The sequence below is a fragment of the Rattus rattus genome, chromosome 3, assembly GCF_011064425.1.
Source record: "Rattus rattus isolate New Zealand chromosome 3, Rrattus_CSIRO_v1, whole genome shotgun sequence".
In the NCBI taxonomy this organism is placed as follows: domain Eukaryota; kingdom Metazoa; phylum Chordata; class Mammalia; order Rodentia; family Muridae; genus Rattus; species Rattus rattus.
The window spans coordinates 20,120,637-20,148,628 of NC_046156.1; the positions used below are offsets into that span (position 1 = coordinate 20,120,637).

A 27,992-nucleotide genomic window follows, 5' to 3' on the forward strand; every position below is an offset into this window, starting at 1 on the left:
GTAAACAGCATCTCGTCATTGGCTTATAATGGTAGCGTGGAATACTCCTTCCTTCGATGTGTTTCTTCAATTACTCATTTTTAGATCCCTTACTAAGACGTTACCGACTTGGGATGCAGAGTATAATCTCGTGAGGTTCACTATGAGTATTGCTAAGTTAAGGACTCTGGAGAGCTCTGTAGATGGCAGCTTCCTGTAGCTTTGCTTACTTCCTGTTTCCCCCAGGTTAGCTAACAGAACGCATGTGGATCTGTATCTGAAAATGCTCCTTCACTCTCATATCCAAAATCTTTAAGACTAGAGTGAGGAAACCCACTTTTCCTGTCTTTCTTCAGTAATTACTTTCACCTTGGAGATAACCCGCTCCCCTGCTATTAATGAAGTTCCTTGTGTTGTCTACTTCTGCATACCTGCCTTCCATTAGTCAACTGGACAGCTTCCAATGTTAGCAGTTACCTTATGACCTAGTTAGCCATGATTTTAAAGAGACAAAGCTAGCACGTTCCCCTGCTTTTTCTAGGGATGATTTTCAAGTGTGGCTTAAGTTGCCCATGGAATGGAAATCATGATAAGCCTATCAGGATCATCTGCTGTAATTTTAAAGGATGAGTCTCACGGATTAATCACTCAGGAGACCCTGTTTCTAGTGGTATTGTTACATAAGTGGGGTTTTGTTCTATTCTCTATGCTGTTTCCAATTGTATGTATGTTCTGTGTAGTGCTTGGTTAAATAAGGAGGTTTGTATAGGAGTCCATGATGTACTTGGAGCACTGTTCCCTTTCCTATGATTATGCACACACCTTTCTTTCTGCCCTTTTATTTAAGACCCATTGGGAAAGGTTTTCATGAAGGGAATGTCATCTAAACTATTTCTTACTGCCCTCTCAAAACCATTTTCAAGGGTACTCACAGAGACTGAGAACATATGGGTAGTGTACATTTTGAGGAGGAAGAGATATCGAGGTTCACTTAAACTTTGTTTAGTTGGGTGCGGTGGCACGCAGCTTATATTCCAGCTCTTTGGAGGAAGAGGCAAGTAGATCTCTGTAAGTTCAAAGCCAGCCTGGTCTACACAATGAGTTTCAGGACAGCCAGGATTATCTAGAGAGACCCTGTCTGAAGAAACAACTATTATTAGACACTGGCATTTTTGTGACATACCTATTTTGTTTGTTATATTTTTATGGCGAAAGAAAATTATCACTAGAGTATTTAAATTTTAAACCTTTGTAAAAATCCATGTTTGTGGGTGTGGGAGGTTGTCACAGTGAAAGGCTCACAGTGTTTTGTTGTACATGTTACTCCCGCTCCTGACATTCAGATGTGACACTCGACAACCTTTAACTTACATTTAAAAATGAACTGTGCTAGGATCATGTGCAGTTAATGCTCACCTTCATGGGCACGTGCCTAAGCCTCACATCCAGTCTGGATGCTGTGGGAAACCCGGTTCCTGCTGTCAACCCATTGTGAACAGATGGTGGGTTAGACCCCTGGGGCAGTGTGGACCTCTTGTTTACAACTGTAGATCATGTGAGGCAGTGGCCAGAAAACAGAGCATTGTATTGTGGTGAAAATGACTCCGCCCCTTGCTAGCTTCTTGGAAGGGTGTGTGTGTGTGTGTGTGTGTGTGTGTGTGTGTGTGTGTGTGTGTGTACATGTTTTAGGTGTCAAATTTCTTGGTGGTACCTTAAAATTTTTGCCAAAGATGCATAATGAAAATATACACCGGAAGAGTTATGATCCTTTTAACTCATATTCCTGGGTAAATAAAGAACACATAAAACAGCAGTTTCTAATTTTTTTGACCTATGATTAAAAATATATTTTATGGGAACTGGAAGTGTAGCAGTGTAGCTCAGTAATATGAAAAGTTATGGGCTTGGTTTCTGGTATAGCAAAAGCAAAACCGTGTGTGTGTGTGTGTGTGTGTGTGTGTGTGTGTGTGTGTGTGTGTGTGTGTGTGTGTGATAATTTAACCCAAAGCATAAAGAATAAATTTTACCTTTATGTGTACATTTTAATTCTTTTGTTATTGTAAGTGATACTTCTTATTTCTCTCTCAACAACTTACTCACAGATTGGAAACTACAGTTTGAAAAACATTATTTAGGGTCTGGCAACGTGGCTAATGGGTAAAGGTTCTTGCCACCAAGCCTGATAACCCAGGCTTGATCTCTGGAACTCATGGGGGAAAGAGAACTGACTTCCTTAAATTCCTCTCTGACCTCCACAAACATCGTGTACTAATGAAAGAGCATGCACACACAGAAAAAAGTAAATATAAAAGTGTCTTGAAGACAGAACAACTCGTAACATTCAGCATTAACTGTAAAGAAATACATGCTTGCGTCTGATCTCGAATTACTTCAATGAGAATGATTTCCCTACTTCATTATTCATGCCACCTGTCTCTTACGAAATTCTCAGTATTCTCTGTTCCTTGTGTGTTCAAAGATCCACGACATGTCAGTGTGTTATGCAATCAAGTTTTAATTGAAGATTTTAATGAGCCCTTTAATTTTCTCATTAAACACACTTCTCCTATAATCAAGTAGCAATGTTTGGCTTTTCCTTTTTTGTCTCCGTCTAGATACCCTGTTGCCTTTTGATGCAACAGGTTACTCTTTCAATAGTAGGTACCCGAAGAAGCTCCAGTTTATTAAGACTCTTTAGGGGAAGCAGCTGGGAACTCTCGAATTTCTGTTTTGCCAAGCAGAGTTTCAGATATAATGGAGTTCATTTCCTGTTTCTTTATGTTAATAGTGATCTAACTAGTCATATCCAGACGTGGTCATCATATGGAAGCATGTAATCTTAGCCATCATTCATTATGTAAAGATTTTATGAGGTGCAGGATTTACTCATTATAATTGCTATTTGCAAGTCACTATACCATTATAAGAAACCATAAAAAAAAACACAAAATTATATTGTTATAGCTCTTAAGAATTCAGAAAGGATATAAGAAAAACTTCCTGCCCCGAATCAACACCACTGAAGCTAACAATAAAAGTAAGTAGTTGTCCCATGGCCGACGGCTTGAGAAAACTCTCTCTGCAGTGTGACCAGAGATAAACAAAGTAGTTCTATCGTGTATGTACCGTGAAGATTAAATCTGGAGGCAAAGGCAGTGCATACAGGCGAAGGTAGTTTATATGAAAGCTCCAGTGTGTGTGAGTGAGCTTTTATTGTAGGTGGGGAAAGTTCTTGACTCATTCATTGTCGTTTAAATAGTTCACATTTGCCTACAGAATTTCACGAAGCCGTTTTTTCTTTCTTTCAGACGCAGAAACAAGTGAAAAAATACAAGGAAGTGGAATTCTTCAGTTGTTTGCAAACCTGTTGACGCCACAGGCCTCCTGCACAGCCAAAGTAGCCAACATCATAGCCGAAGTAGCCAAAAATGGTGAGGTTTTCATCAAGAGTTTTCTGCTCGGAACATCTTCAGTTTTACACCTTACTTGTCAGTATGTTTCGTTAATTTATGTTTTGATTTCCTAGATTAGACATTTTCCTACTTTTTTCTTTGACTCTGTTACTATTTTAGATGACTCCAGTTCAGCTCTTTTCTTCATATATTCCCTCTTATTCAGAATATAGTCAGGGGAAACTGCTCTTCACCTCTGCTGTTCTTTGCCGTTTTTAGTTTAGGTCTAAGATTATTATTTATTTTTATTCTTTTTAGCTCATCATCCGTCCCTCCTCTCATCACAGGGGAGCCTGTGTTTCTGTGTGTGTTGGTTCGTGTTGTGTTGTGATGCGTGTAGAGGGTCTTGCTTGTTTCCCCTACTTCACCGTTCCCTGATAGCAGCAGTGTTGTTGGTATGTGTGTTCCCTTTTCACACTTGCTCTCATAGAAAACAACTGTGCCTTAACTCCCTTACTGAAATTTAATCTCAACACTTTGGAAAAGCAATGCTGTCATAAATTATATAATACTAAATTCATCCCACTGTATTATTTATATCCACTGACCAATTCCTTGGAAGAATTAAGCAAATCATTTTTTACTTGACTTTTATTTGATCAGTGTCTTAGGGTTTTACTCCTGTGGACAGACACCATGACCAAGGCAACTCTTATAAGGACAACATTCAATTGGGGCTGGCTTACAGGTTCAGAGATCCAGTCCATTATCATCAAGGCGGGAACATGGCAGCATCCAGGCAGGCATGGTGCAGGAGGAATTGAGAGGTCTACGTCTTCATCTGCAGGCCTCTGAGAGAAGACTGGTTTCCAGGCAGCTAGGGTGAGGGTCTTAAGCTCACAGTGACACACCCATACCGACAAGGCCACGCCTCCAAATAGTACTGCTCCCTAGGCCAAGCTTCTATAAACCGGCACAATCAGTTTTAGAAAACACTGAATAAGTAAAGCAACCTTTAAGCATAAGGAGGAAACAGGAATTTAATAACACTTAGTATGTCTTACTTCCACAGAATTTTGTATTATGCCTTTTGTTCTAATATGTTTCATAGATCAGTAGTTCTCACAGAGCAGCTTAAACATTTCTGATTTCATTCGAGTAATTACCATGCTAATTGGTTTTGCAAAGAATTGTTTGGGCTAAGACAATGTACATTTATATAAATCACTGAAAGTGAAATTGGCATAAACACTTTCCTTATTTAAAGCTCATCAAATCCCTTTCAAGTGTCAGCCAGCGTCTGTATTGGTAAATCCTATCAGACTTGATTGTTCACTGAAAACTGGCTCTGTTGACTTACCTGTCGTTATCTAAGAGACCTGGGTTCAAAATAGACTTCCCAATCCCTCGTCTTAGACTAACCTCTTTACCACAAAGCACCTTGGCCTTTGAGTTGAGTAGTTGATGTTTAACCTCATCAGAGTCACAGTATAGATTTTGGAGAGTCAGAAGGCAAGATTTATTTTTACCGGAAGTCCTCTTGTTTATTATAGCACACGTTCAGTTACTCACAACAGTTCCCCTAGCAGAGGTTTTCTCTAGAGGTGCTCTGGAGGGCACAGAATGCTTAGCTCTAGCACTTTGCATCAAGCAGATAAAGAATATATTGCTTTACTAGTGAAAATAAATGGATATATTTGGATATTTATTGCTTAGTTAACATCATTTTTTTTTTAAAAAAAAATGACTGGCTGAGAGAATAGAGAAGACTCTTACTAAATGTTTTACTTTTGAACATTTAGAAATGCAGCGTGATACCACAGCGTTATTCATTGGGCTTATTTCCTATTAGAAACTCGGCGATTAGAGAAGATTATCGTTAGAGGTGATTTTTCTTTGCTATGTAGATGGTGTAACTACAAGGAAGAGATATTTGCATATAATGCATAATTCCAGATTCAACATAGAATGTGCTTAGATTGTATTTGCATATAAATGAATATGAATATTGACATACCCAGCTGTGTTCAAAAATTTAGTCACACATTTAAACTTGATATGAGGGAATATTATAGTAATGTAGACCTTTTAAATAACCTATTCTTGTATATGATAAGCTTAAAGCTAGTTTGAGGCAATAGGCAAATGAGGAAGACAGATATCTATGAGTGATTCTTTCTTTAACATTAGACTTGCTCCTGGGTAGATACTCACCAGGTCAAGTATATAGATGCTGCACAAGTAAGAAGCAGAGGTCAGGGTCCTAGAACCTACGTGAAAACTGGGCTAATATGTTGGTTGCCTGCAATCCCAGCATCCCAGAGGCAGAGAGGGGATTACCAAAGCACGCTGGCTAGCCAGACTAGCCACAATCAGTGAAGTCCAGGTTCTACAAGAGACCAAATGTCAGGAAATAAACAGCTTAGGCCACACATACACTTCAGACACACATACACTCTTGTCCCATGCACGTATGAATGTGTACACACTTGCAATAAGTAATAAAAACCAGTATTGCTTGGTGTCCATAATACCATAATGAGTAATTCTCAAGATTCGCCATTACGATGTACTTACGTTGTGTTCTGTGTTATACACATTGTTGTAAATTCTTGTTGAGGTTCGTTTTAACAAATCTTCTAAGTGATTCTGGTAAGTGCAAGGTTAAGAATCAAATCTTGGTCCAGAGCAATACAAAGTCAGCAGCATGAGTCAACATTGTGCTTTTACTTCCTGTGTCAAACGTTCTACCAGAATGTCCAGAGCATTAATCATCAGAGGGGTTCAGAGAAGGCCCCACCAGAAACGTGGGGATTTCTCATTCAGGGTTGTAATTTAATGTGTTTTAACTCTCTTTCATTCCCTATCAGGTAGCTGTTTATTTTAATGTGAAATATGTTTTTTCTAGCAGCATCTTGAAACAGAAGGGAAAATGTACCATGTTGTTTAGTAAAGTTTACCTTGACACATAAAGTGTTAGAACCTTAACCCATGACTGCAACAACAGCCATCAGTATTGTCTTTACCGATGGAAACAATAAAGAAGGCATTTACCAAAAGCAGAAGCTCTCCACTCACCATCAAGCCATTCATTCTTTTTTATGCCTTATATCAAAAGAAAACTGTATCAAGCTAGGAGTTGATAGAGGAGGGTTGATGTAGAGCTATTTAGAGCTCCGTGCATTAAGGCACACTCTAGCACTCCGTGTACTTGGCTTGCACCCTAGGACTAGTGCTTGGTTCTTTCAAGTAGTTGAAAGTGAGGAAGGTACACATCAATCTTGTTTGCAAGTATTGGATAAGTGTATATGTAAACTTAGGAATCCGTGTGTCTACAAAGAAAAATGTCTTTTGTTTTTCATCCCAGCCTGTACTTTATAGTAACACTGAATAAATAGGTAGTTGAAGTAAGTCTGACAAAGAAGAAATAAAAAAATAAATAAATAAGAAATTAGGAGTTGTTTTACCAAATCAAAGATTCAAAAAGGTGTGGGAATCCACTTTGTTTTTAAATTTTATTAACATTGAACTAGAACAATGCCTCTGAATCGAAGTCTACACATAATACAATAAATTAATTGATTAATTAATTATGTTTGTAGACATGCATACACATGTACACATGTGTACTGGTTTCTGCTCAGTCCCACTATCCTTCTTCTATTTTTTTCGTACTGTGAGGTCCTCCTAGTCTCCGTACTCTGGAGTTCAAGTTGACAAGAGAGTCTGACCTCTATTTCACCACCATTCTTTGCTTAGCAGATTTTCAGCGTAGGCTCTTTAAGTGCTGTACAGGCCGGATGTGTTTTAGAATCCAGCCCAGCACAGCCTGGTACAGGTTCCTGTGGTGTTGACCTAGCTGTGTGTGTGCTAGGAATACCTTTGAACCTTTGTAGATGCCCATCAGAGCCATTCTGAAGCTTCTCCAGTGTAATAAACCCAGTATTGTACGCATTCTTGGTAAGTTCTGGGATTTGCACACGTGTGAGGGAGCATGAATGTACACACACACACACACACACACACACACACACACACACGAGAGAGAGAGAGAGAGAGGGAAGTAAGGAGGGACGGACAGTCGCTTGTTTTAGATTAGCTAGGGAGTGCGTACTCATCCCCATTCAGAAAGGAGTTCTAGCTTACTTTCTCCAAAAAAGCAAGTTGCCTATATAGTAACTGAATACTGGCATCATTACCAGCTCTGTCCTTGCTCCATGCTTCCTCATAAAGATGATCAGAATATTCTATACTTTTTCTGTAGTTTGCTTTCTATCATTTTACAAATACCTATATCGATTATAGAGTTCAAGTTTTGAGAAATTGGTATCAGATAATCAGAGTATGAGAGCAAAGAAAAAAGTCATAATTCTTTGATGTTTGCATTCTTTGAAGGCAGTTAAGAAAATCGTGATATAAGAACAAGGTACTGTTTTTGAAATAAAAACCCAAATGATACCACTTCTAAATTTCTTATTTAAAGAGTAATCAGTGAAATTATCTTAAGTATTGTAATCCAACTGAAGAAAGAAATTAATCTGTTATTTAATTTAACAGTTGAAGTGTATAGATATCTCTGAAATAAGTGTTAATGTCAAAGGAAGCCCATCAGTAGATTGATGGTGTTGTCTCCTCTGTTCATGAGCACATATGACGTAATTCCCTTTTCACACGTATCATAGGGCATTCTGCGCTATTAAAACTGCCCGTGATAAACTTAGAGGTTTAGTAGAAAGTACTTTTAACCATGGGGCTTTAGATAAACTTAGAGGTTTAGTAGAAAGTACTTTTAACCATGGGAGTTTAAACTGTAGTAAGGTTCCATTAACATAATGAATGATAAGATACTGTAGGGATGAAATTCTTAAGGCTAGCGGCTGGCTCCCTCCGTCACTCACAGCTGTCTACAGAGAAACTTTGTTCAGGAGTTACTGCCCAGCTGATACAGATATGTTGCACGTTGAGAATTTTTAGATGAAGGAAAAAGAGAAAGATTGCTCTTGAGGATATACACGGGCTACACGGAACAAAAACAGACTGCACCCTCTTCAAAGTGGGCATGAAAAGTTAGTGGTTTTAGTAAGATAAATTCTACCCTGAGCTGTTTCGTCAGTAGAACATGGCTGATGACAAGTGTGAAGGCTACTTCTAATTCTAACACTGGCTTTGGGGGAGGTCTAACCAACTGCCCTTTCTTATTTGGGATTTTTGGGGTGAGGAACTAAAAGAATGGGGTTTCTTTCTAATCCTTTCTATGATAGCATCACCTCAGAACCAGAGAACAGTAAACTCAAAGACAGGGGAAAGCAAATATGAATGACAAGAAGCATAATATTTGGTGGCTAGACCTGTAAACTCGTGGACCTAGCAAGAGCAGACTTGAGTGACCCATAAACTGGATGTCAATAAGGGTGAGGAATTCAAGATTCATCTAGGCCTGAGCAATCGAAAAACTACTATTAAAAGGATACATTGGAACCTTTAGTTTTTCTTCTTAACTTTGAGCTTTTCGAGACCATGTAGTGATAAATTGGAGCCCTTGGTGCCTTAGTTTATAGCTTATCCTTTAATTATCACACCCTGAAGTAACACATTGCCACCGTCACTCACTCTTTCTAAAGCGAGCCAGTCGTTCTCTGTAGACAGTGCTAGCTTCGTCGGAATGAAACTTAAAACACTATTGGTTTATGGCAGTGTTTACAGACAGCAGATAATGAGATCCTACTAGTTTATGTGTGCCTATTGATTCCATCAGGTATTTAACAGGGTTCTAGGCAAGAAGCCTGAACAGAAATGTGCTTTCAAATAGTAAGCCTTTTAAATTTTTAAAATATGTGTTTACTTTATTAGGGGAGATGAACGTATATTTCGAGTTCTAATTAAACACGTCTCTTCTTTTCAGAATTTATGCGAATCCCATGTGTAGATGCCGGATTGATTTCACCACTGGTACAACTGTTAAATAGCAAAGACCAGGAAGTGCTGCTTCAAACTGGCAGGGCATTAGGAAACATATGCTACGATAGCCGTAAGTATCAAGATCCTGGTAATACTCTTACCGCTCTTTAAGACTTGGGATTTTGGAATTCGTTTCACTCTGGTGTCAAGGACTGACTTTCCCAGAGAGGCCAGTTAGCTGTAGCTTTGCTTACTCAGCAGAACTGGTGGACACTCGGGCCATCCTGTTCTCAACTCAGTAGCTACAGGGAGTTCTTTACAAGGGATACTCGCTAAGCAAATCGCTAAACCTCTCGAGACCTTAAGTTTAACAAAACTCCATCCGCAGATCGTTTAAATTAAGTCTTAACCGAAGTGCTATCGAAACGAACATGCTTATGGAGAGTTTCTAGTTTCTGAGTCTGTCCAAGCGAAGTTTTTTAACCAATCGCCATTCAGTAAAACCATTCCTGAACTCCATCATCTCCTCAAAAGCTAGATCGGCCCACTGCATTCACATTGGCTCCATTACGTCATTGCCATCTTACCACCCCTGGGAGTGAATGCTGTGCTGCACAGGGCAAGCAAGAACCTGCGGGGGATTCAGTGCAAACGAACCGCAGTTGCTACTTCTCTTCTCACAGACACTAAAACTGCTGAGCATAACGCTCGACCTGATGACACACACTGCTAATCCCAGCACTCCAGAGGCAGAGGCAGGAGGATCACGAGTGCAAGGCCAGGCTGGGCTGTATAAAAAGAGCTCAGCCAGCAAACAGCGGACTTTGAGTGTTTTCAGATTCATTACACATACCTTCTTTCCTCTAGATTTTTATTTTTGAGCCAGAAACCACACACTTAACCATTTAAGTTTAAACCACCTACAGAACCAGTATTTGTATAACCAGGATAATTTTCACGTCCTCCTCATTGAGCCCATACCTTGAGTGAGTTGTATTTTTCTGTGAATACTAAATATTTGGGTTTGGGGCCTAGCACAGTGTTTTAAAATGTGATTTGTACCTGTGAACCATGCACGTATTTATAGTGAAAACAAAAACAGCAGAAGAAACTGTAGTTATTGGCTGTAATTGGTATGTAGTGTTAACGGTAAAGGTAGGCTCCTTTTCCTCGCTCTCCTCTCTTTCCTGTGTATAGCGATGTCCAGGGCATCTTAGTGTAAAGTGTGGCCTCTGTTTTCCTGTCCCTGATGATGTTGTAAAGTTACACATGCTCTGCTCTGCTCTGCTCTGCTCTGCTCTGCTCTGATGCTCTGTGTCTTAAGGCATTAGCTTTGTTTACAGAATGAGAGTTCTTCATGTTTATAATTTTGCATTGTGTGAGTGTATGCATGTGTGTGTGTGTGTGTGTGTTTTATTAAGCATCATAGATTGTGATCTCAGCTCAAATGATTCATTCCTATAAAAACGAATTATTTTTATTAGCACATACACCTAACAGTAGCAGTTACAGAATGGTTGCATGCACTTTCAGAGTGTTAGAAATTATGGTTTCGTTCTTGCCCTCATGTTTACTGGAGAATTTAAAGCTGTCTTTACATATTAGTCAGCTTTAGTTTTCTTGAAATTTTTTTCCTCCATACATGGGAATCATTTCCTCTTATGAGACTCTTGTCCTGGAATCTCGGTTAGTAATGGCAGAATAGAAGAGAGAGCACTGCACTCTCTTCTGGTCCTGTGTTGTTTTCATGGGCACATGCAAACAGTTTATTTCCTGTGTATTTTAAAGAACCATGAACTCTGGGTGGCAAATGTCGAGATGATACGGCTATAATTTGATGAAACTGAAGGTCACTGTGACAGTATGTACAGTGTTTGCCCCTTTGCCTTATGAGATATGCAATATAAAGTTTTATTGGTACAGTCAGGGCTATAACATTAATATATTTTATTTATGTAGAAACATTTACAGCTACTTCATCCTTCAGTGGAAATTACAGTTAAACTGATAAGTAAACGGTGACTTAAGCCAGATTTTCACTTCTTAGCCTCAGTTAAAGAAAATGGAGCTAAGGGCATTAAAACTGTTAAGCCTAAGTGATTTATCGCTGTAAATCATGTGACAACGGATTCACTCGCAGTGTTGTCACAGGTATAACTTAAGACTGCTTTCTTTTTCTTTCATTTTAAATTATATTTTTGTCAACTTCTTAGCATTCTCTCCAGAATTATTCTAGAAACACTGAAGTTTATACTTAAACACCAAGATACAAAAGTATGGATTGAGTACTGTCTAGTTACTTGCAAATTTATTTGAAGTACATTTGTCGTTTGTTTTGTGACAATTGGGATTTTAGGAAACTTGACTCTTGCCCTCTGCTCTCTTCTCTTCCTTGCTCCTCCCGTTTGTCCCTTCTATCCCCATTCCCCTCCCCACTTCCCTCCACATGCCCATGGCCAGCCTCCTTTCCTCTCCTCTTCTACTCTTCTTCTCTCATTAAACCTCTCCACTCGGAAAAAAAAGAAAGAAAGAAAGAAAGAAACCTGAAAGTTAAGCCTGCCTGAAAAGAGCATGATGACTTCTATTTTAAATAATGAACCATTTCCCCTTTATCAAGAAAATGGTGGTTTTTGAGGGGGTTGGGGTGGGGACAGGAAACATTACAAATTAGTAAATTTAAGAGACTTCTTCAAAATACAACATATTTTAAAGTTCGTATTTATCGTTGCAAAATGTAACCTGTCCGTGATTGAGATGAGTAGTTAGTTTGTTCCAAATGCACAATTTTTAAAGGTGTGGTTTTTATTCAGGGAGGTGGCAGGCATGCAGTAGCCGTCCCGATAGATAGTAAACTTAGCGTTTGCAGAAGGCACTGTAAGCTTCTGACGACAGGAGGGGAAAAATGAGAAATCTGTGTCTGTGTGATCGATGTTTGCTAACATAACCTTAGCAATCTATTTGAAAGAAATAACCATAAAACGCTTGGAACTCTAGCAGAGAAGTAGGTCAGGCTTCAGTTTTAGTAACAGCCTTGTCAGTTCCCATTATGGGCGTCCTTCCTAACGGAAGGAAATTTTCTTATATAATCCCCACAGTGTGAAACGGAGCAGTACACCAGCGAACGGGGTGTAGTCTGGGTTTACTGCTGGCCAACCTTGGCTGCTTCTCTGTCTCGTGTACGGAGAGGAAAGAATCACTGGCTGGCAACAGTTTCCACTTAAAATTGTTTAGTGTGCTTTCTTCCATACCACCTCTGAGGCATTCCACCACGGATTCCTCTTTCACAGCATTCAGATAGACTTTTGATGCAAGCAAGGTTTAAAAAACTCGTGTGCCAGAGTAACTGTTAGCTTTGCCAGAGTAACTGTTCTCGAGAAGTTTGACGTCTGGCAAAGAAGTTGTATACAGAAACATTGTATTTAAATTTGGGAGTACAACCTGCCAGGAATGTTGCTTTAAACGGAGAAGCATTCAGAAATGCTTATTCTACATGCACGTTCTCTTCACGGTTGCCTTACGTGGAATGTTTGAAGCATTCTCTATTTTCATTGACTCCTAAAATTAGAGCAATGCACATTTTAAATTGCTGATTTGTTTAGTGTCCCTAAAGCTCTAAAGGTCCATGGGACGTCTCATCTACATCTAACATTCCCAGGGATACAGTGGTTACTGGAGATTTGAGTTTCTGTTTGTTGATATTAACACTTAAGTTTAGGAAATAGCATTTGATATACACATGCCTCTAATCCCAGCACTCAGGAGGCAGAGGCAGGCAGATCTCTGAGTTCTGAGTTCAAGGCCAGCAGTGAACTCTAGATTCACTACAAAGTGAGTTCCAGGGCAGCTAAGAGAAACTTTGTCTCAAAAACAAAACAAATAAAAACAGCAACAACAAAAAGGTATGAGTAGGGACTAGCAGAAAATGACTGTATAAAATTCATTACCTATTTTATGCAAAGAGCAAGATTAATGCAATTGAAATTTAGAATTGAATATGCTGCTTATAATAAGGCAATGCTTGCTGTTAACATAATTCTATTATTAGAATGATATACATATTTTAAGACTCTTATATGATGTAGTGTCTCACTTCCACAGAGAAGAAAATTACAGTCCTCCTAGTGAATAAAATAATCAAAACAAGTTAGTAATCCAGTTTGCCAGAGGCACTTTTTTGTGAAGAAAAGTGAATTCTATTATTCAGTTGACTTCAGGTATACAAGAGAATGGTCAAATGCATGCATGTTACTGATTCTAAATGTGTGATGTGATTGGTTGATTGATTGATTGATTGATTGATTGATTGGCGTGTGGGGGTGGTATTGCATCCACATGAATGTGCAGAGGTAAACCTTGGATATTTTTCTCTGCCAGCCTCCTTATTGCCTTGAGACAGGTCCTCTCCATGAACTAAAATCTTGCTCTTTGGACAGAGCTTGCTAGGCAGTGAGCTGCCAGGATTCAGCTCTGTCTGCGCAGCAGTGCCAGGGTTACAGGCACCTGTAGGCCCAGCCTTTTACATGGGCCCTGAGGAGTGGAACTCAGGCTCTCATGCCTGTATAGCACTCTTACCTGCTAGGCCAGCTCCCCAGCCCCACTGTTATATTATTTTTATGCATGGGCCAGAATAATCTAGTTTAAATTAACTGCAAGTGCCAAGAAATAATAGCTAAACAATATTTTATAATGAAAATTAGATTATTGTTTGTTAATATAGTACAGAAATGCTTTGAAATTGCAGAGGTAATCAATATTTGCAGCAGCTTTATTAAATAGAGTTATTTATTCTGGCACTTGGAAATATTTGTTTCAGTGATCTAATTATTTGGTTAGAGGGTTTTGCTGCTTTTTTTTTTCAATGTTTCATCTCAGAAGAAATTGAATTATTAGCTAGTAGCATACTGATGACATTCAACTTTAATCAGTCAACTTACTATCAAAGTATGCCATTTATAGAAGAAAAGAATTAATAACTGTTTTGCAAGGGAGCTTTTTAGATTTGGTTATGACTGTTATCGCATGAAAATACTTCATAAAGATGTTCTGTGTGGATTGAAGTAGATGCTGTCTTATAGTTCTTGTAAGCGCTAAAAAACATAGAGAAAGGACAGTGCTCCAAATAAAGTAGAGAAAATACCATAGACAAAAGCAGACACGATGCTAAGTGCACACTACGTATGTGGCTTTTCCTACAGTGATAGCAAGAGGACAAGGTCCCACTGCCTTTTAAAATAGGTCAAATTGTGCCTTCTAGGAAAGGAAAAGAGATAGGCTGTTAAAAGTTACATATAAGTGTATAAAAGTTTAATATGCCCCGTGGAACGCAGGTGATGAGACAGATAGGACTTCAGCTGCATCATTTAATGTGTCTGGTATTTTTTAGCTCTGAATTGTGTTAGGTTAAAATAGACTTGTTTCATGGATTACATGACTGGGTATGGTAGGACACTTCTAATCCCAGTGCTTGGGAGGCAGAGACAGGCAGATCTCTGACTTTACCACTGAGCCAAATCCCCAACCCGGTTGGTTGGTTCTTGGTTAGCATTTGTACCTGGTTTAATACTGATGTTAAATACTTCAGTAACTGATTCTTACAGTTTGAAATCCCTGGTCTGTTAAAATGGTACTAAGAAACCCAAACTGAGTAAATTTTTACTATTAATAAAAACATCAGAGAGGAGCAAACTAGTGCACGCTTGATTAGTTCCCAAGTAGCACTATTGTATAAAACATGTTAGCAAAGACGTGGAGGCAGAGACAGGCAGATCCCTGGTCTACATAGTGAGTTCCAAAACAGCCAGGACTACATAGTGAGACCCTGTGTCACTGTCCACTTCCAAGTAGGGTTTCTGTAGAAAAGCAGAACATGGGTTATAAGCCATTAGGCAAAGGAAATAATGATAATTCTACACGATACTGCAACCTGATCTCGTCTATACACGAATGTGTGCTGGATGTTTACAGTGAACGTATAACAGACCGGGACCTTATAAAGAAAGGCAGGAAAGAAAATCCAGAGCTAGAATACTTAACTCTGTGTAAGTACTAGGTAATCCTCAGCTTTTTGACAGCCATAGTGAACAAAACAAATTGGTTTATATGATTCTTACCTTATGCTAAAGAGGGATGCTATAGTTATTAAACAGACCCGTGAAACAAATGCAAGCAGGGGATTATTAGGATACTCCTATGTATGTGCCCCTAGTAACAGTGTGAGAGAGTATCGGCTGGCGTTAGGTATGGTGTCCTTGGTAAGGGTTTTGCAGAGTTTGCTCACTGCTCCACTTAGTGACTTTCGTCTTGCTCTTTAACAGAATCCAAGAAATAACACTGTGTAGTTTTGAGAAACATCACCCGAATGCATTGGGTTTTGGTGGTTATCTCAAGGAGGGAACTTAAATTTTGAAAGAAAAAAATTGGCTTTTTTTACTAGTTTAGCTTCGAACCAAGATACTTTGTGTGATATGTCCAGGTTGAAGTCTCTTGAAAGAAGAAAGGAAAAATGTTTGCCTTTATTAAGTCCATTGCTAAAAGTCTAAATCTGTGTGAAAGTGCGGCCTGCAAACTGTGTTAGCGCCACAGCACGAACCTGTACATAGATAAATTGATTAGACATATGCATACATGTACACACACAAGATGGGAACTAATGAGGTCTGAAGAGAGCCTTTGATCTCACCAGGGTGGATGTGCTGATGGAGATATTGTGTCTATATTGTGTGATATCCTCTTGGGATATGAAAGTAAATATTCAACAAGAACATGCTATGCTTGGGGCCTTGGGTGTCTTGGGTTAATTGGTGTGTGTTTGTATGTTTGAGTACATGCATGTGTGTGCCCGTGTCTGTGTGTCTCTGTATGTCCAGTAGCTTCCTGTGAGCCTCTACATACTTAAATAAAAAGCTTAAAGCATTCCGAATGTCCAGGAGGTAAACATTTTCTCTTTTCTGTGACAAATACTCTTGCTTCTTTTAGCTCTTCTTGGGATGGAAGCTCTCTCTCTTCTTCTTCCCCTCCCCCATGCGTACATAAAATTATAAAGCATTACCTCATAGTGCTATTTTTACAGTATTTGGGCAATTAAAGTGAAGAACAAAATTGCCTGCAATTTTTTTGTTCCTCCATACTTTTAACAGTAAATAAATACATACATTAAATGAAGCCGGTAGCGTTGAAATAAGATTTAAGAGGCGGAAATAAACAGGTTTACATGTGAAAGAGAAAGAGCAATTCTGCCTCAGAGAGGAACTTGGTCAGAAGGCCAGTGTCCCAGATTCTGACATGACTTCTGGGTTCCCAAGAAAGGATACGTTCATAAAGCCCCCACACAGGGATGCTGTGCACCTTGTGCTGGGGGACAGGCTGCTCATGAAGGTGGAGTTGTTTTCAAGTAGCCTGATTAGGGGCGCAGCTCCCAGGTGATAAAGGATGCTGACTTTGCATATTTGCTAATAGTCATCACCTACTTAAAACCCCTAACGTAAGGATCTACTGTGCATCCTGAGGTATGACAAGAAAAGGCTCGCAGTGTAGCTGTGATTGACATTGCTACTTTTCCAGCAGCGTACAGCGTGGATATGGGGAGAGATGTGAGACACAGGTTTGCAAAGCTGTCCTAACAGGCCAGCTCTTGGTGCTGGAGAGAAGTGTAATGTGAAGTGGGAGATTGGGGTATTACACAGTTGGTTGGTTCTTTTTTTCTCTCTCTCTCTCTTTTTTTTTTTTTTTTCCTTTTTTTTTTTCCAGAGCTGGGGAAGGAACCCAGGGCCTTGCGCTCGCTAGGCAAGCACTTTACCACTGAGCCAAATCCCCAACCCGGTTGGTTGGTTCTTGGTTAGCATTTGTACCTGGTTTAATACTGATGTTAAATACTTCAGTAACTGATTCTTACAGTTTGAAATCCCTGGTCTGTTAAAATGGTACTAAGAAACCCAAACTGAGTAAATTTTTACTATTAATAAAAACATCAGAGAGGAGCAAACTAGTGCACGCTTGATTAGTTTCCAAGTAGCACTATTGTATAAAACATGTTAGCAAAGACGTGGAGTGATGGTTTCTGAGTAATTGCAATGTCACAGATATGCAGGTAGAACTGAACTGATGGGGGGTATCGCATGTGACAAAAATCGATGATTGTGGGTGGGGCGGTCAATAAGAAGTCACGAATGTTCTTCACACTTGGTGTTTGTGTCTTGGAGGCCAGGTGGCTTCCTTGCGCCTGTGTTGGAAGTCTGAGTGGCCATTGACTCTTCCTGGTTATTACGGTTTAGGTGATGTGGGGGGAAATCACCGTGTAAAGCCCTGGGAAAAGGAATGTGCGAGCGCTAACCATTTTTTTTTTTTTTTTACCACTTTCACTTTACCTGTTAGAGCTGAACCTTAGACACTAACATAAATGTCCCACGATGTTTGTTGAGAGCCTACTAATAAATACTGTCCTCGGTTGCATTTCAGTAGTGCCATTGACAGGCCACCTGTCACAGGAAGCATGGTTTAGAAAGAATTCTCAAACAGCCATCACTGAAGAGAGACCTGGAGTGGTGGACATGGTGTACAGGCGTAGCTCTGTGTCCATCAGATGCAGGGTTGGGACCTCATTTTGAATGGCATCTGTGTTGGCAGTGCTTATGAATGTGCACTTCCCAGCTTTCTTCTTGTCCTGATCTGCTGTTATATATGGAAATGCATAACTTTGAAGTCCTACATAAAGGCAGCATTTAAATCTGAATACAATAGGTCACGAAGTGCAAGTTTATGCTTCTGACATGAGTATTTGATGACTGTGGTGGTTTTTTTCCTCGTGACTCATTTTTATCATTCCACTAATGGAATATTTATAGTGTTTGCTCTCCTCTATCTATTTTTTAGCAGATGCTATTAGCACCTAGAACATTTAGAAATATTGGTTTTTGAATTTGAGAAATGATGTCAATGTTTGGCAATTTTTCTTCATTTGAAAACTTAAAGACTTGAACATGCTTTTAGTCACATAGAAATTCAGTGTTTTGGCAAAACAGTAGAATTTAAGCTTTGAAGTTTAATTTTCTTCCCTAGTAGATTTATAAATATCTTTGAATTTGTATTTAAAAACATTACAGGTATGTCTGCCATTAATCCAGGAAAATACTTTCTTTTGGTAAAATTAAATATTATTTATATCATTAAATATTAAATGTACTATACACTAACATAGATAGTAATATTTAAGGGAAACAGAAAACTCCTTCATAAGCATACGGCTCAGAGTGGCAGATTTATGTGGTTTGCAAAGCGGCTTAGATCATGGGTGACCATCCCCTTCAAGTCACAAAGGCCCCTTTTTAATAGCAAGCATTTTTTCTTTCCTTGTGAAGATATTAACCACATAATAAAGATTGTACTTGCAAAATCTACGGACTGAGAAAATGCACGTATACTGTAGAAGTGAAGTATGTAGAATTCAGTGTGTCGGGGCAGGGATGAGATGGGCGCTCTCTGTGAGTGACCCAAGCTAACTTCAAACCTGTCATCTTCCTGCCTCAGCCTCCGCAGTACCTGGGCTACAGATGTGCTGTCACAGCAAGCTGGGCTTCCCTTATGGGAGGAGGCTTCCGTGTAATTCATAAGACATTTATCCGAAGTCCAGCTGCTTTTGTCGTTCCTTACCATCAGGAGAATCATGCCACCGAAGGTGCAAACTAAAGAAGATGGACCTCTCTTTAATCAGCCTTCTATAAACATAGAGAAAAATTAATCCCTACTGAGTCAGATTGAAACAGAAACACAAAAACATGTTTGTAGAGTGGCTTGGAGCTGGGTTGGGGGTAGGGAAGGGGGTGAGGTTAGGTACCTCCCAGAGGGGGAGCAGTTGGCTGGTACAGAAAGGGTAGAGGTTTCTTTGTTTCTCTGGCTTTTATTGTTACTCCTGTGTGTTCTTACTTTTTTCTCTGTAGAAACTCTTAATCGTAAGGCTCTTAATTGACACGCGCAGGAGGAAATAGCAGGTGTTCTCCTTTGATCTCTGTTGCTATAATTTTAAAGCCCTGACTGAAAGCAGCTTGGGGTAGGAGAGGATGCATGTACACTTAGGTCGCAGCCCGTCCCTGAAGGCAGGCAAGGCTGGAACTCAGACAGGAGCCTGAAGCATGAGAAGGGAGGACTGCTGGCATGCTGATCTTGCCCAGCCCAGGACTACCTGCCCACTGAATGCTGTCTCCACAAGAAGCTGGGCCCTCCTGCATCAGTTTATCAAGACAGTCCCTCCGCAGGCGTGGCCACAGGCCAGCTGATCTGTGTGATGCCCCGGTTGAGGTTCTCTGAGATGATTCTGGACCGTGCCAAGTGTACAGTTAAGACTAGCCAGGACACAGGTCAGCAGTGGTTTTATTTTTGTACGTTCTGCGGATGAATATTCAAAAGGTCAAAATAAACCACATTTAGCAAAAGGTTCAGATCTTTCTACTGAGACGGAATCTGTCGAGTGAAGGAAGCCATGAGGCACTACAAAAGGAAGGGAGGCTACCTAGAATTCACAGTGCTTAAAGTGGAGAGATGACTCAGCTAATTTTCTTGCTGTTCTTCCAGAGCAAGAATTCAGTTCCCAGCCCCAACACGGCAACTCACAATAGTCCAACACCAGTTCCAGGGCACAGACACCAGGCATGCATTTGGTGATTGTTTTCCTACAGGCAAAACACACAAACATATAAAGTAAAAATAAATCTTTATAACGCTATGTGTCAACTTGACTGATCACACACTAAACTGATACTTGGTCAAACACTGCACTGTGTGACTCTGTAAGGTAGTTTGGAGTCCCTGCACTGAGTAAGGTACTTCGCCCTCAATCATTCACACTGTTGAAGCCCCAGAGAAAATCAAAGACTCTGGCCCTCCCAGGAGAGAGGGACTGTCTCGTGCAAACTGCGAGCCTGGGAAATTGGTCTTTCAGAACTCATTTATTTTTAATAGTGTATTTTATTTGAAACACCCAAGCATTTATAGAATATGCATTGGTGTTATCCTCCTATAAAATGAAATAAATATTTTTTTAAAAAAAAAATAGAGCATTTTAGATGTAACCTGTCGCGTCTCTGCCAGATTTTAAAGATAGAGAGACTGAACTTTGAGAATTCAATCCTCAGGATCAGAAGCTCCGTCAGAGACCTGACAGCCGTGCCCCTGGTAATCATCGTCTCTGTAATTGCTGCAGTTTTGGAAGTTACTACAGATACATACATACTCTGACATTAAATAAACATGCTGATGCCTCTACCTGAACAGTTTCATCTCCAGGTAAAAAGACAGGAATATACATGTCCTGAGAACTTTTCTAAAATTCTAAAAGTGAAATTTCTAAAATCTTAAATGAGCATTTTGCTCAATCTGTTGTAAATTACAAAAATAACTACTATGACCTGAATGAAGATGAATGAAATCGGATGAGGAAGGAAAACCTTATATTTAAAACAAAACAAAACTTCCCTTTAAAAATATGTGCACGGGCGTGCTTAGCTTTGTTCGACCCTGTGTCCTTGACATGTCTGTCAGCATAGAAGAGTGTGTAAACGCCACTTGGTTTATTGAGACTAAAGGATGTTGTGATTTGGTCAATATTTTAGTGAAAAAGTAATCCAGGTAAAACAGTTTTGCTGCTATTAGTACAGTAGGAAAAGGTATATCCTTCAAGTTCTTAAACAGATAACTTTGGTTGTATGTTATTTCTTCTGCCCCAAAAGCATGGATGATAAAAACTGAAATTACTTCAGCCTACTAATTGCCCTGGGTATTTTCTTCCTTTTCTAGAAGGAAGAGTCAGGCTGAAGGCATTTGTACATCTTAACTAGTTTTTCTAAATAAACCCTTCCGTCTCGAGCAGTCTTAACTGAATGCTTTCTACGGAGTACCCTTCTTATACTTGAACTGGATACCCTTTCCAGTTTGTCACAATTTATTGACACGGGCAAAGTGAGCTTTGTTCATTTTATTTCTTAAAATTGTTTTTCTTTATATTTAAAGTAAAATGAAGTTGAGCTGAAAACAGCAAAGTCTTATTAATGTGCCGGTCAGAAGCCAGGAATATTTGATGTGGATCTGTCATGAAACACATCGGTGTGGGAAGCCGGTGGGCTAACTGGACATACTCTCCCCAGCTCCTCCCTCCTGAGACAGCAGCAGGTGACCTTGCTGTGGCCGCTTCACCACCACCCGTCTGCAGTGGATCATATAAATCTCCCCTCAAACATCCCTCCTTCTCTCACTGCTTCATCCCTGCCCCAATGCCAGCAGCCATGCCCTAGAAACTCTCTGGCCACTGGAGCCGGGAAGCGGGTAGGCAAACTGCAGGTCTTTACCTCCTCCAAGTCCTCCCTCTGCAGCATCTACCCTCACCCTCACCCCCTCCTCACCCGGTCATCTGTGGGTCGCACAGATCTTCCCCTCCTAACTTCCCGCCCTCCCTGGAAACACGGAGTCCACTTGGCTGAGGGGAACAGACAGACTAATGAGGCTCTTCACCTCTCCCTCACCTCCTCCAGACCCGGTCCCCCAGGCTCATCCCCAACACTGCAGTACACCACTTGCTATGGCCTCTCCACCCACAGCCCTGTAACCCCCATTGCCCCTGAATCACTTAGCTCTTTCCCTCCCTACTCCCTTGCCTCACGCTTTGCTTTATTCTAGCTAACAAACCAGCAGGCATTTCTTGGGAGCTACTCCACCAGGGAGGCAGGTAGCACAACTGCAGATCTCACCACTTCCTTCTTCATGCCTCAACATCCAGTTCCCCGGGCGAGTCCCCAGCTCTGTAGCAGACTTTCCACTGTGACCTTCTTGGCTCTCTGTCCCCTTTTCAGGGAACTAAGCCGATTCAGATGGAGCACCCTGCTTCCTTCTGTGGATCCCTTTGGCCCAATCCTGCTAGCCCATCCCTGTTCCTAAGTGTCACCACCTAATACCTAGAAATCCACTTCCCCAAGAACCCTCAGTGGCCATGCTTATCAGGATGACCCCCCCAAATTTCCTACCCAGCACCACACAGGTACCACCTCCTCACAAGAACCAGAGACCACAACAGAAGGAGGAACAAAACACCTACTCAACAAAGACAAGACCAGATAACAGTACCGAGAATTACAGTGTTCCCAAACCCGGATGCCAGGGTAAAATCACATTAACAGCCAGGACAATATGTCTCAATTAGAGCCCACAACCCTACCAGAGCAGGCCCTGAACATTGTACTATACAGCTGAAGCTTAATAAAAGACCTCAAAATAGGCTTATGAATATGAAAGAGGTCCTTAGAAAGGAAATGAAAAAAAATGCTTTAAAGAATTCTTATGAAAACAGACTGTTGAGGGAAATGAGTAAAACTGTTCAAGACCTGGAGATAGTAATAGAATGAAAACAGAAAACACAAAATGAAGGAAGTTTGGAAGTGAAAATGGAGGGACTCAAAACTGGCATCTCAGAGGAAAGCCCCCTGAACAGAAGAGTAGGGGAGCTAACACATGCTTACAGAACGTTTCAGCTAAACACAGAAGAATATACCTTCCCGGTGCTTCATGGAACTTTTTTGAAAATTAACTACATACTCAGACGTTCAGCAATTTTCAAGAGGTAGAAGAAAACTGAATTAACGTCCTGCATCCTGTCTGACCACCACAGATTAAAGCGAGATATTAACAGTAGCAAACAACAGGACGCTTACTAACTAATGGAAACTGAACAGCCCGCTACTGATTGGAAAATGTGTCAAGGCAGAAATTAAGAAACAAAAGGCTTTTGAGACACAGCATGCACAGAGTGAAGGTGGTTGTAAGAGACGTTAGCACTAAGAGCCTGCATAAAACGAATTAGCGAGAGCGCATACTAGTACGTCAGCAGAATGCCCGAACGCTATAGAACGAAAAGAGATCAAACCCAAATGAAATAGAGAGCGAGAAGTCGTCAGCCTTGGGGCTGAAATCAAGAACGTAGGAACAGAAAGTAGCACAGCAGCTTGGTGAAACCAAGAGCTGCTTCTTGGAGGAAAGTCAGTGAGACTGGCAAAGCCTTATCCACATTAGCAGAGGGACTGATGAGAGGGATAGGACAGGAGAGCCAGTGAGGAACGCAAGAGAACAGAAGGACATGCTTTAAAAACCTGTGCTCCACCAAACCGGAGAATGAAGAAGAAGTCGATAATTCTCTTGATATCCCACCACTTACCACAGTTAAATCAATACCAAAGAAGCAATTTAAACAGACCTATAACCCCAGTGAAAAAGAAGCAGTCGTTTGCTAAAAGCCCAGAGCCAGATGGATTTAGTGCAGAATTCTAACAGAATTTCAAAGAAGAGTTAATGCCAGTACTCCTGAAATTATTCCATAAAGTAAAATAGGAGGAACACTGCCAGATTTGTATCACATGGTCCTGGTTACCCTAACCTAAACCACATAAAGACCCAACAATGGAAGAAAATTACAGATTAATTTTCCTTGTGAGCATATGTTGTTCTGTGAACCTTTTCCTGGGAAGATAAAAGGCACCATTGTGCTTTTCTCAGAGAGACAGCCCACAAGAGACCAAAATTCTGATACCACCAAAGTCCGACTTGGTGAACCAATGAGGACTTTTTGGAGTTACAAGAGGAGAAATGAGTTAAACACAACTGCATTAGCCAGGTCCACACATGTGTTCATGCAGCGTGTACACACACTCACACACATACAGCATGGATGACTGCACACAAAAGCTGGCAAACCTACACAGCCTTCAGGCGGCCCAGCAGGTTGAAGAGTACATTTTTTTCCTTTCCAAAGTAGCCTTTATTTGTTTTTTCTTTTTCTTTTCTTTTATTGAATTTTTTTTTACATTTCAAATGTTATCCTCTTTCCCAGTTTCCCCTCCAGAAACATCCCATCCCATCCTACCCCACCCCCTGCCTCCATGAGGGTGCTCCCCCACCCACCCATTCCCTCCCGCCTCCCCACCTTGGCATTCCCCTACACTGGGGCATTAAGCCATCATAGGACCAAGGGCCTCTCCTTCCATTGATGCCAGACAATGCCATCCTCTGCTACATATGCAGCTGGAGCTATGATCTCTCTATGTGTGCTCTTTGGTTGGAGGTTTAGTCCCTGGGAGCTCTCGGGTGTCTGGTTGGTTGATATTGTTGTTCTTTTTATGGGGTTACAAACCCCTTCAGCTCCTTCAGTCCTTCCCCTAACTCCTCCATTGGGGTCCCTGTGCTCATTCCAGTGGTTAGCTTTGAGCCTCCAACTCTGTATTTGTCAGGCTCTGGCAGAGCCTCTCAGGAGACAGCTATATCAAGCTCCTGTCAGCATGTACCTGTTGGCCTCCCCAATAGTGACTGGGCTTGGTGACTGCATGTGGGATGGATCCATGTACAGCAGTCTCTGGATGACCTTTCCTTCCATCTCTGCTCTACACTTTCTGTATTTCCTCCTGTGAGTATTTTGTTCCCCCTTCTAAGAAGTACTGAAGCATCTACACTTTGGTCTTTCTTCTTCTTGAGCTTCATGTGGTCTATGAATTGTATCTTGGGTATTCCAAGCTTTTTCGAGTGCCTCAGCTGGCCTACACTTCTGCAGGGTGGCTCAGCTGGTCTCTGCTGCTTCTAAGCAGGTGGTCTGCTCTCAGAGTCCCTGCAGCCCTTCTCCCTCAGTCTTCTTTAAACTCAGCTTTACTTCTGAGAGGGACAGGTGTTATTGTATACTCTGTCAGGGACTGGCCTACTGATTCTGGTTTGTTTCAGGAACTTCCTGAGGCTAATTGTTAGTAGTTTACCTCCCTGCTTAAGCTCCCCTAAAGGATGGGAATGGTTTAGTCTTGGAGGAGTGTTAACATAACAACACAGAGTCAAAGGTACTCAATAAAATATTTGCAAACAGAAAAGAAAAGCACATTGAAAAGATCATCCAATATCATCAAATTGCCTTCATCCCAAAGATACAGGAATGGTTCAATATATGAAAATCAATAAGTAATCCACCATATAAACAAGCTGAAAGACAAAACACACATCCTCTCATCGGATGCAAACCATGCTTTGGATAAAATCAAACACCTTTCATGATAAAAGTCTTGGTGAGATTACAGATACAGGAAGCGTACCTCAATATAATAAAGGCAGTTTACACCAAGCCTGTAGTCAACATCAAGTTAAAGGTAGAGAAACTCAAAGCAGTTCCACTAAAATCAGGACCAAGACAAAGTTGTCCACTCTTCTCTGTATAGAAATATAGTACTTGAAGTCTAAGCTAGAGCAATAAGACAACTAAAGGAGATCAAGGGGATACATATGGAAAGGAAGATGTCAAGTAGCAATTTGCAGGTGCTATAATAGAACATAAATGACCCTAAAAATCCTACTGGGGGACTCCTACAACTGATAAATTCTCTCAGCAAAGTAGCTGGATATAAAATTAACTCACAGAAATCAGTTGCCCTCCTGTATACAGATGACAAATGGACTGCAAAAGAAATTAGGGAAACAACACCTTTAACAATAATAGCATCAAATAGTATATTGTGGGGTAACAAAGAAAGCAAGTAAAAGACTTATCAATAAAATTGTTAAGACACTGAAAAATTTGAAGCTCATCAAAAGATCAAAGATCTCGCATGCTCATGCATTGGTAGGATTAATATAATAAAAATGGCCATCCTGCCAAAAGCCACAGATTCAGTGCAATCCTATTAGAATTCCAACACATTTCTTCACAGATCTTGCACCTTCACAATTTGCACCTCTGTGTGGAAACAGACAAAAAAAAAAAAAAAATACTGCTTGATAAAAGAACTACTAGAGATGTCACCATCCCCAAATTCAAGTTATTCCAGAGTTACAATAATGAAAACAGCATAGTATTGGTGCATAAACAGACATATTGAATCAACTTGAACATCCAGACATAAATCCACAACACCAGTATATACCTGATTTTCTATAAAGAATTCAGAAATACACATTGGAAAGACCAGTGGTGCTGGTCACATTGGATGTCTGCATGTAGAAGAATGCAAATAGATTCTTTCTTTTCACCGTGTACAAAACTCAAGTCTAAGTAGATCAAAGACCTTAACATAAAATCAGATACACTGAGCCTCCTGACAGACGAGAAAGTAGAGGATGGCCTTGAACTCGTTGCACAGGAATAAACTTTGTGAACAGAACACCATTGGCACAGTCACTAGAATAAGTGGTGACCTCATGAAACTGGAAAGCTTCTGAGTGGCTAAAGACACTGTCTTTAGGACAGAGCAGCATCCTACAGATGGGGAAAAGTTTTTCATCAACTACACATTTTCTAGAGGGCTAATATCTAAGCTGTATAAAGAACTGAAGAGTCTAGATGTAAATAAAAGCCAATTAACAGTGGGGTATAGATCTAAATAGATAATTAGCAGTAGAGGAAACACAAAGAAATATTTGAGATTTCATTTTTCATGTTAGAATGGCCAAGATCAATGAAAGAACGGATAGCTTGTGCTTGTGGGTAAGGAGTAAAGGACCACACCCATTACTGGAGGGACTGAGAACTTGTACAACTTTGGAAATCAGCGAAGCAGTTCCCTGGAAAGAGTTGAACTGATCTTTCCTAAGATCCAGCTCTACCGCTCTTTGTCATGTGCCTGAAGGATGCTTCATCCTACCACAGAGATACTTGTTCAACCATGTTCGTTGTTGCTCTATTCATAACAGCCTAGATGATCCTCAGACCAAAAATGGATAAAGAAAATGAGAGTATTACTTACCCATTTTTTTAAATAGCATCATGAAATTTGCAGATAAATGGACAGATGTAGGGGGGAAAAATCATCCAGAGTGAGATAATCCTAACCCAGGAAGAAAATGTGGTATGTATTCACTTACATGGGGGTGTTATCTGTTCAATCAATGATAACCACGCTGCAGCCCACAAACCACAGACATTAGCTGTACAGTAAGGTGCTAAAGGCGAAAGATATTTCTCATTAGGAAAGGGAAGTAGAATAGATTGTTCTAGATGGAAGCGGCTAGTTTGGGAGGAGTGGGAGTGGAAGAGTAGAGGGGGCAATGGAGGGATATGGGAAAGATAGCTAAAACTATGGGCTGTTTGGGGGGCTGGATGGAAGCCCAATAGTCAGAAGCTTCCTAAAATATATACATAAATAAAGTGATATAAATGATGGACATTCAAATAATAGAGGGGACACAGCCCCAACTGGACATCTCTCTGTCACCCTGTGAAGTATATCTGAGGTGCTGGCTGAAGGAGTCGCATGAGAGTCCACCCAGAGCATTGTCAAGACTGCACGTGACTCTACAGACTGACCACAGAGTCCCATGCCTGACAGCTCATACACATCACATTGAACAAGAGAAGCCAGGCTGCTTCCCACCGTCTCCACCCTCTATTCCAGCACTTTTGGTTCAGGAAGGTACTGTGTAGGGTATTGAAAGAGGCAGTCAGGCATCTTTCCTGCCACAAACCATTTCCCCTCCGATTGTGTGCTGCCTGGGAAATGTGCTAATGCAATGGCGGTGCAGAGCCTGTGGAAGCAGCCAACACCTAGCTTGACTTGAGACCGTTCTTTCGTGTGATGCCACACCGTTCCCAGATGCCACACTGCTTCACTGTAAGACCTTGAGACTGATAGCACAGGGACCTAGGGTAGACCTTAATATGACTGCTCTACAAACAAAAGACACAGAAAAAAAAAAAAAAAGACTCCTAAGGGCATCCCGCTCTAATTG

General features: G+C 40.6%; 1 protein-coding gene across 1 annotated transcript in view; it reads left to right on the plus strand.

Annotated features, from left to right (window-relative positions):
* Positions 1–27,992, plus strand: part of Rap1gds1 (Rap1 GTPase-GDP dissociation stimulator 1) — a 148,847-nt gene that overhangs the window by 59,194 nt on the left and 61,661 nt on the right. Inside the window, exons 3-4 of the mRNA XM_032897252.1 lie at positions 3,288–3,410; positions 9,274–9,399. Coding sequence (XP_032753143.1) covers positions 3,288–3,410; positions 9,274–9,399 — 249 coding nt within the window. The remainder of the gene's footprint in view (positions 1–3,287; positions 3,411–9,273; positions 9,400–27,992) is intronic.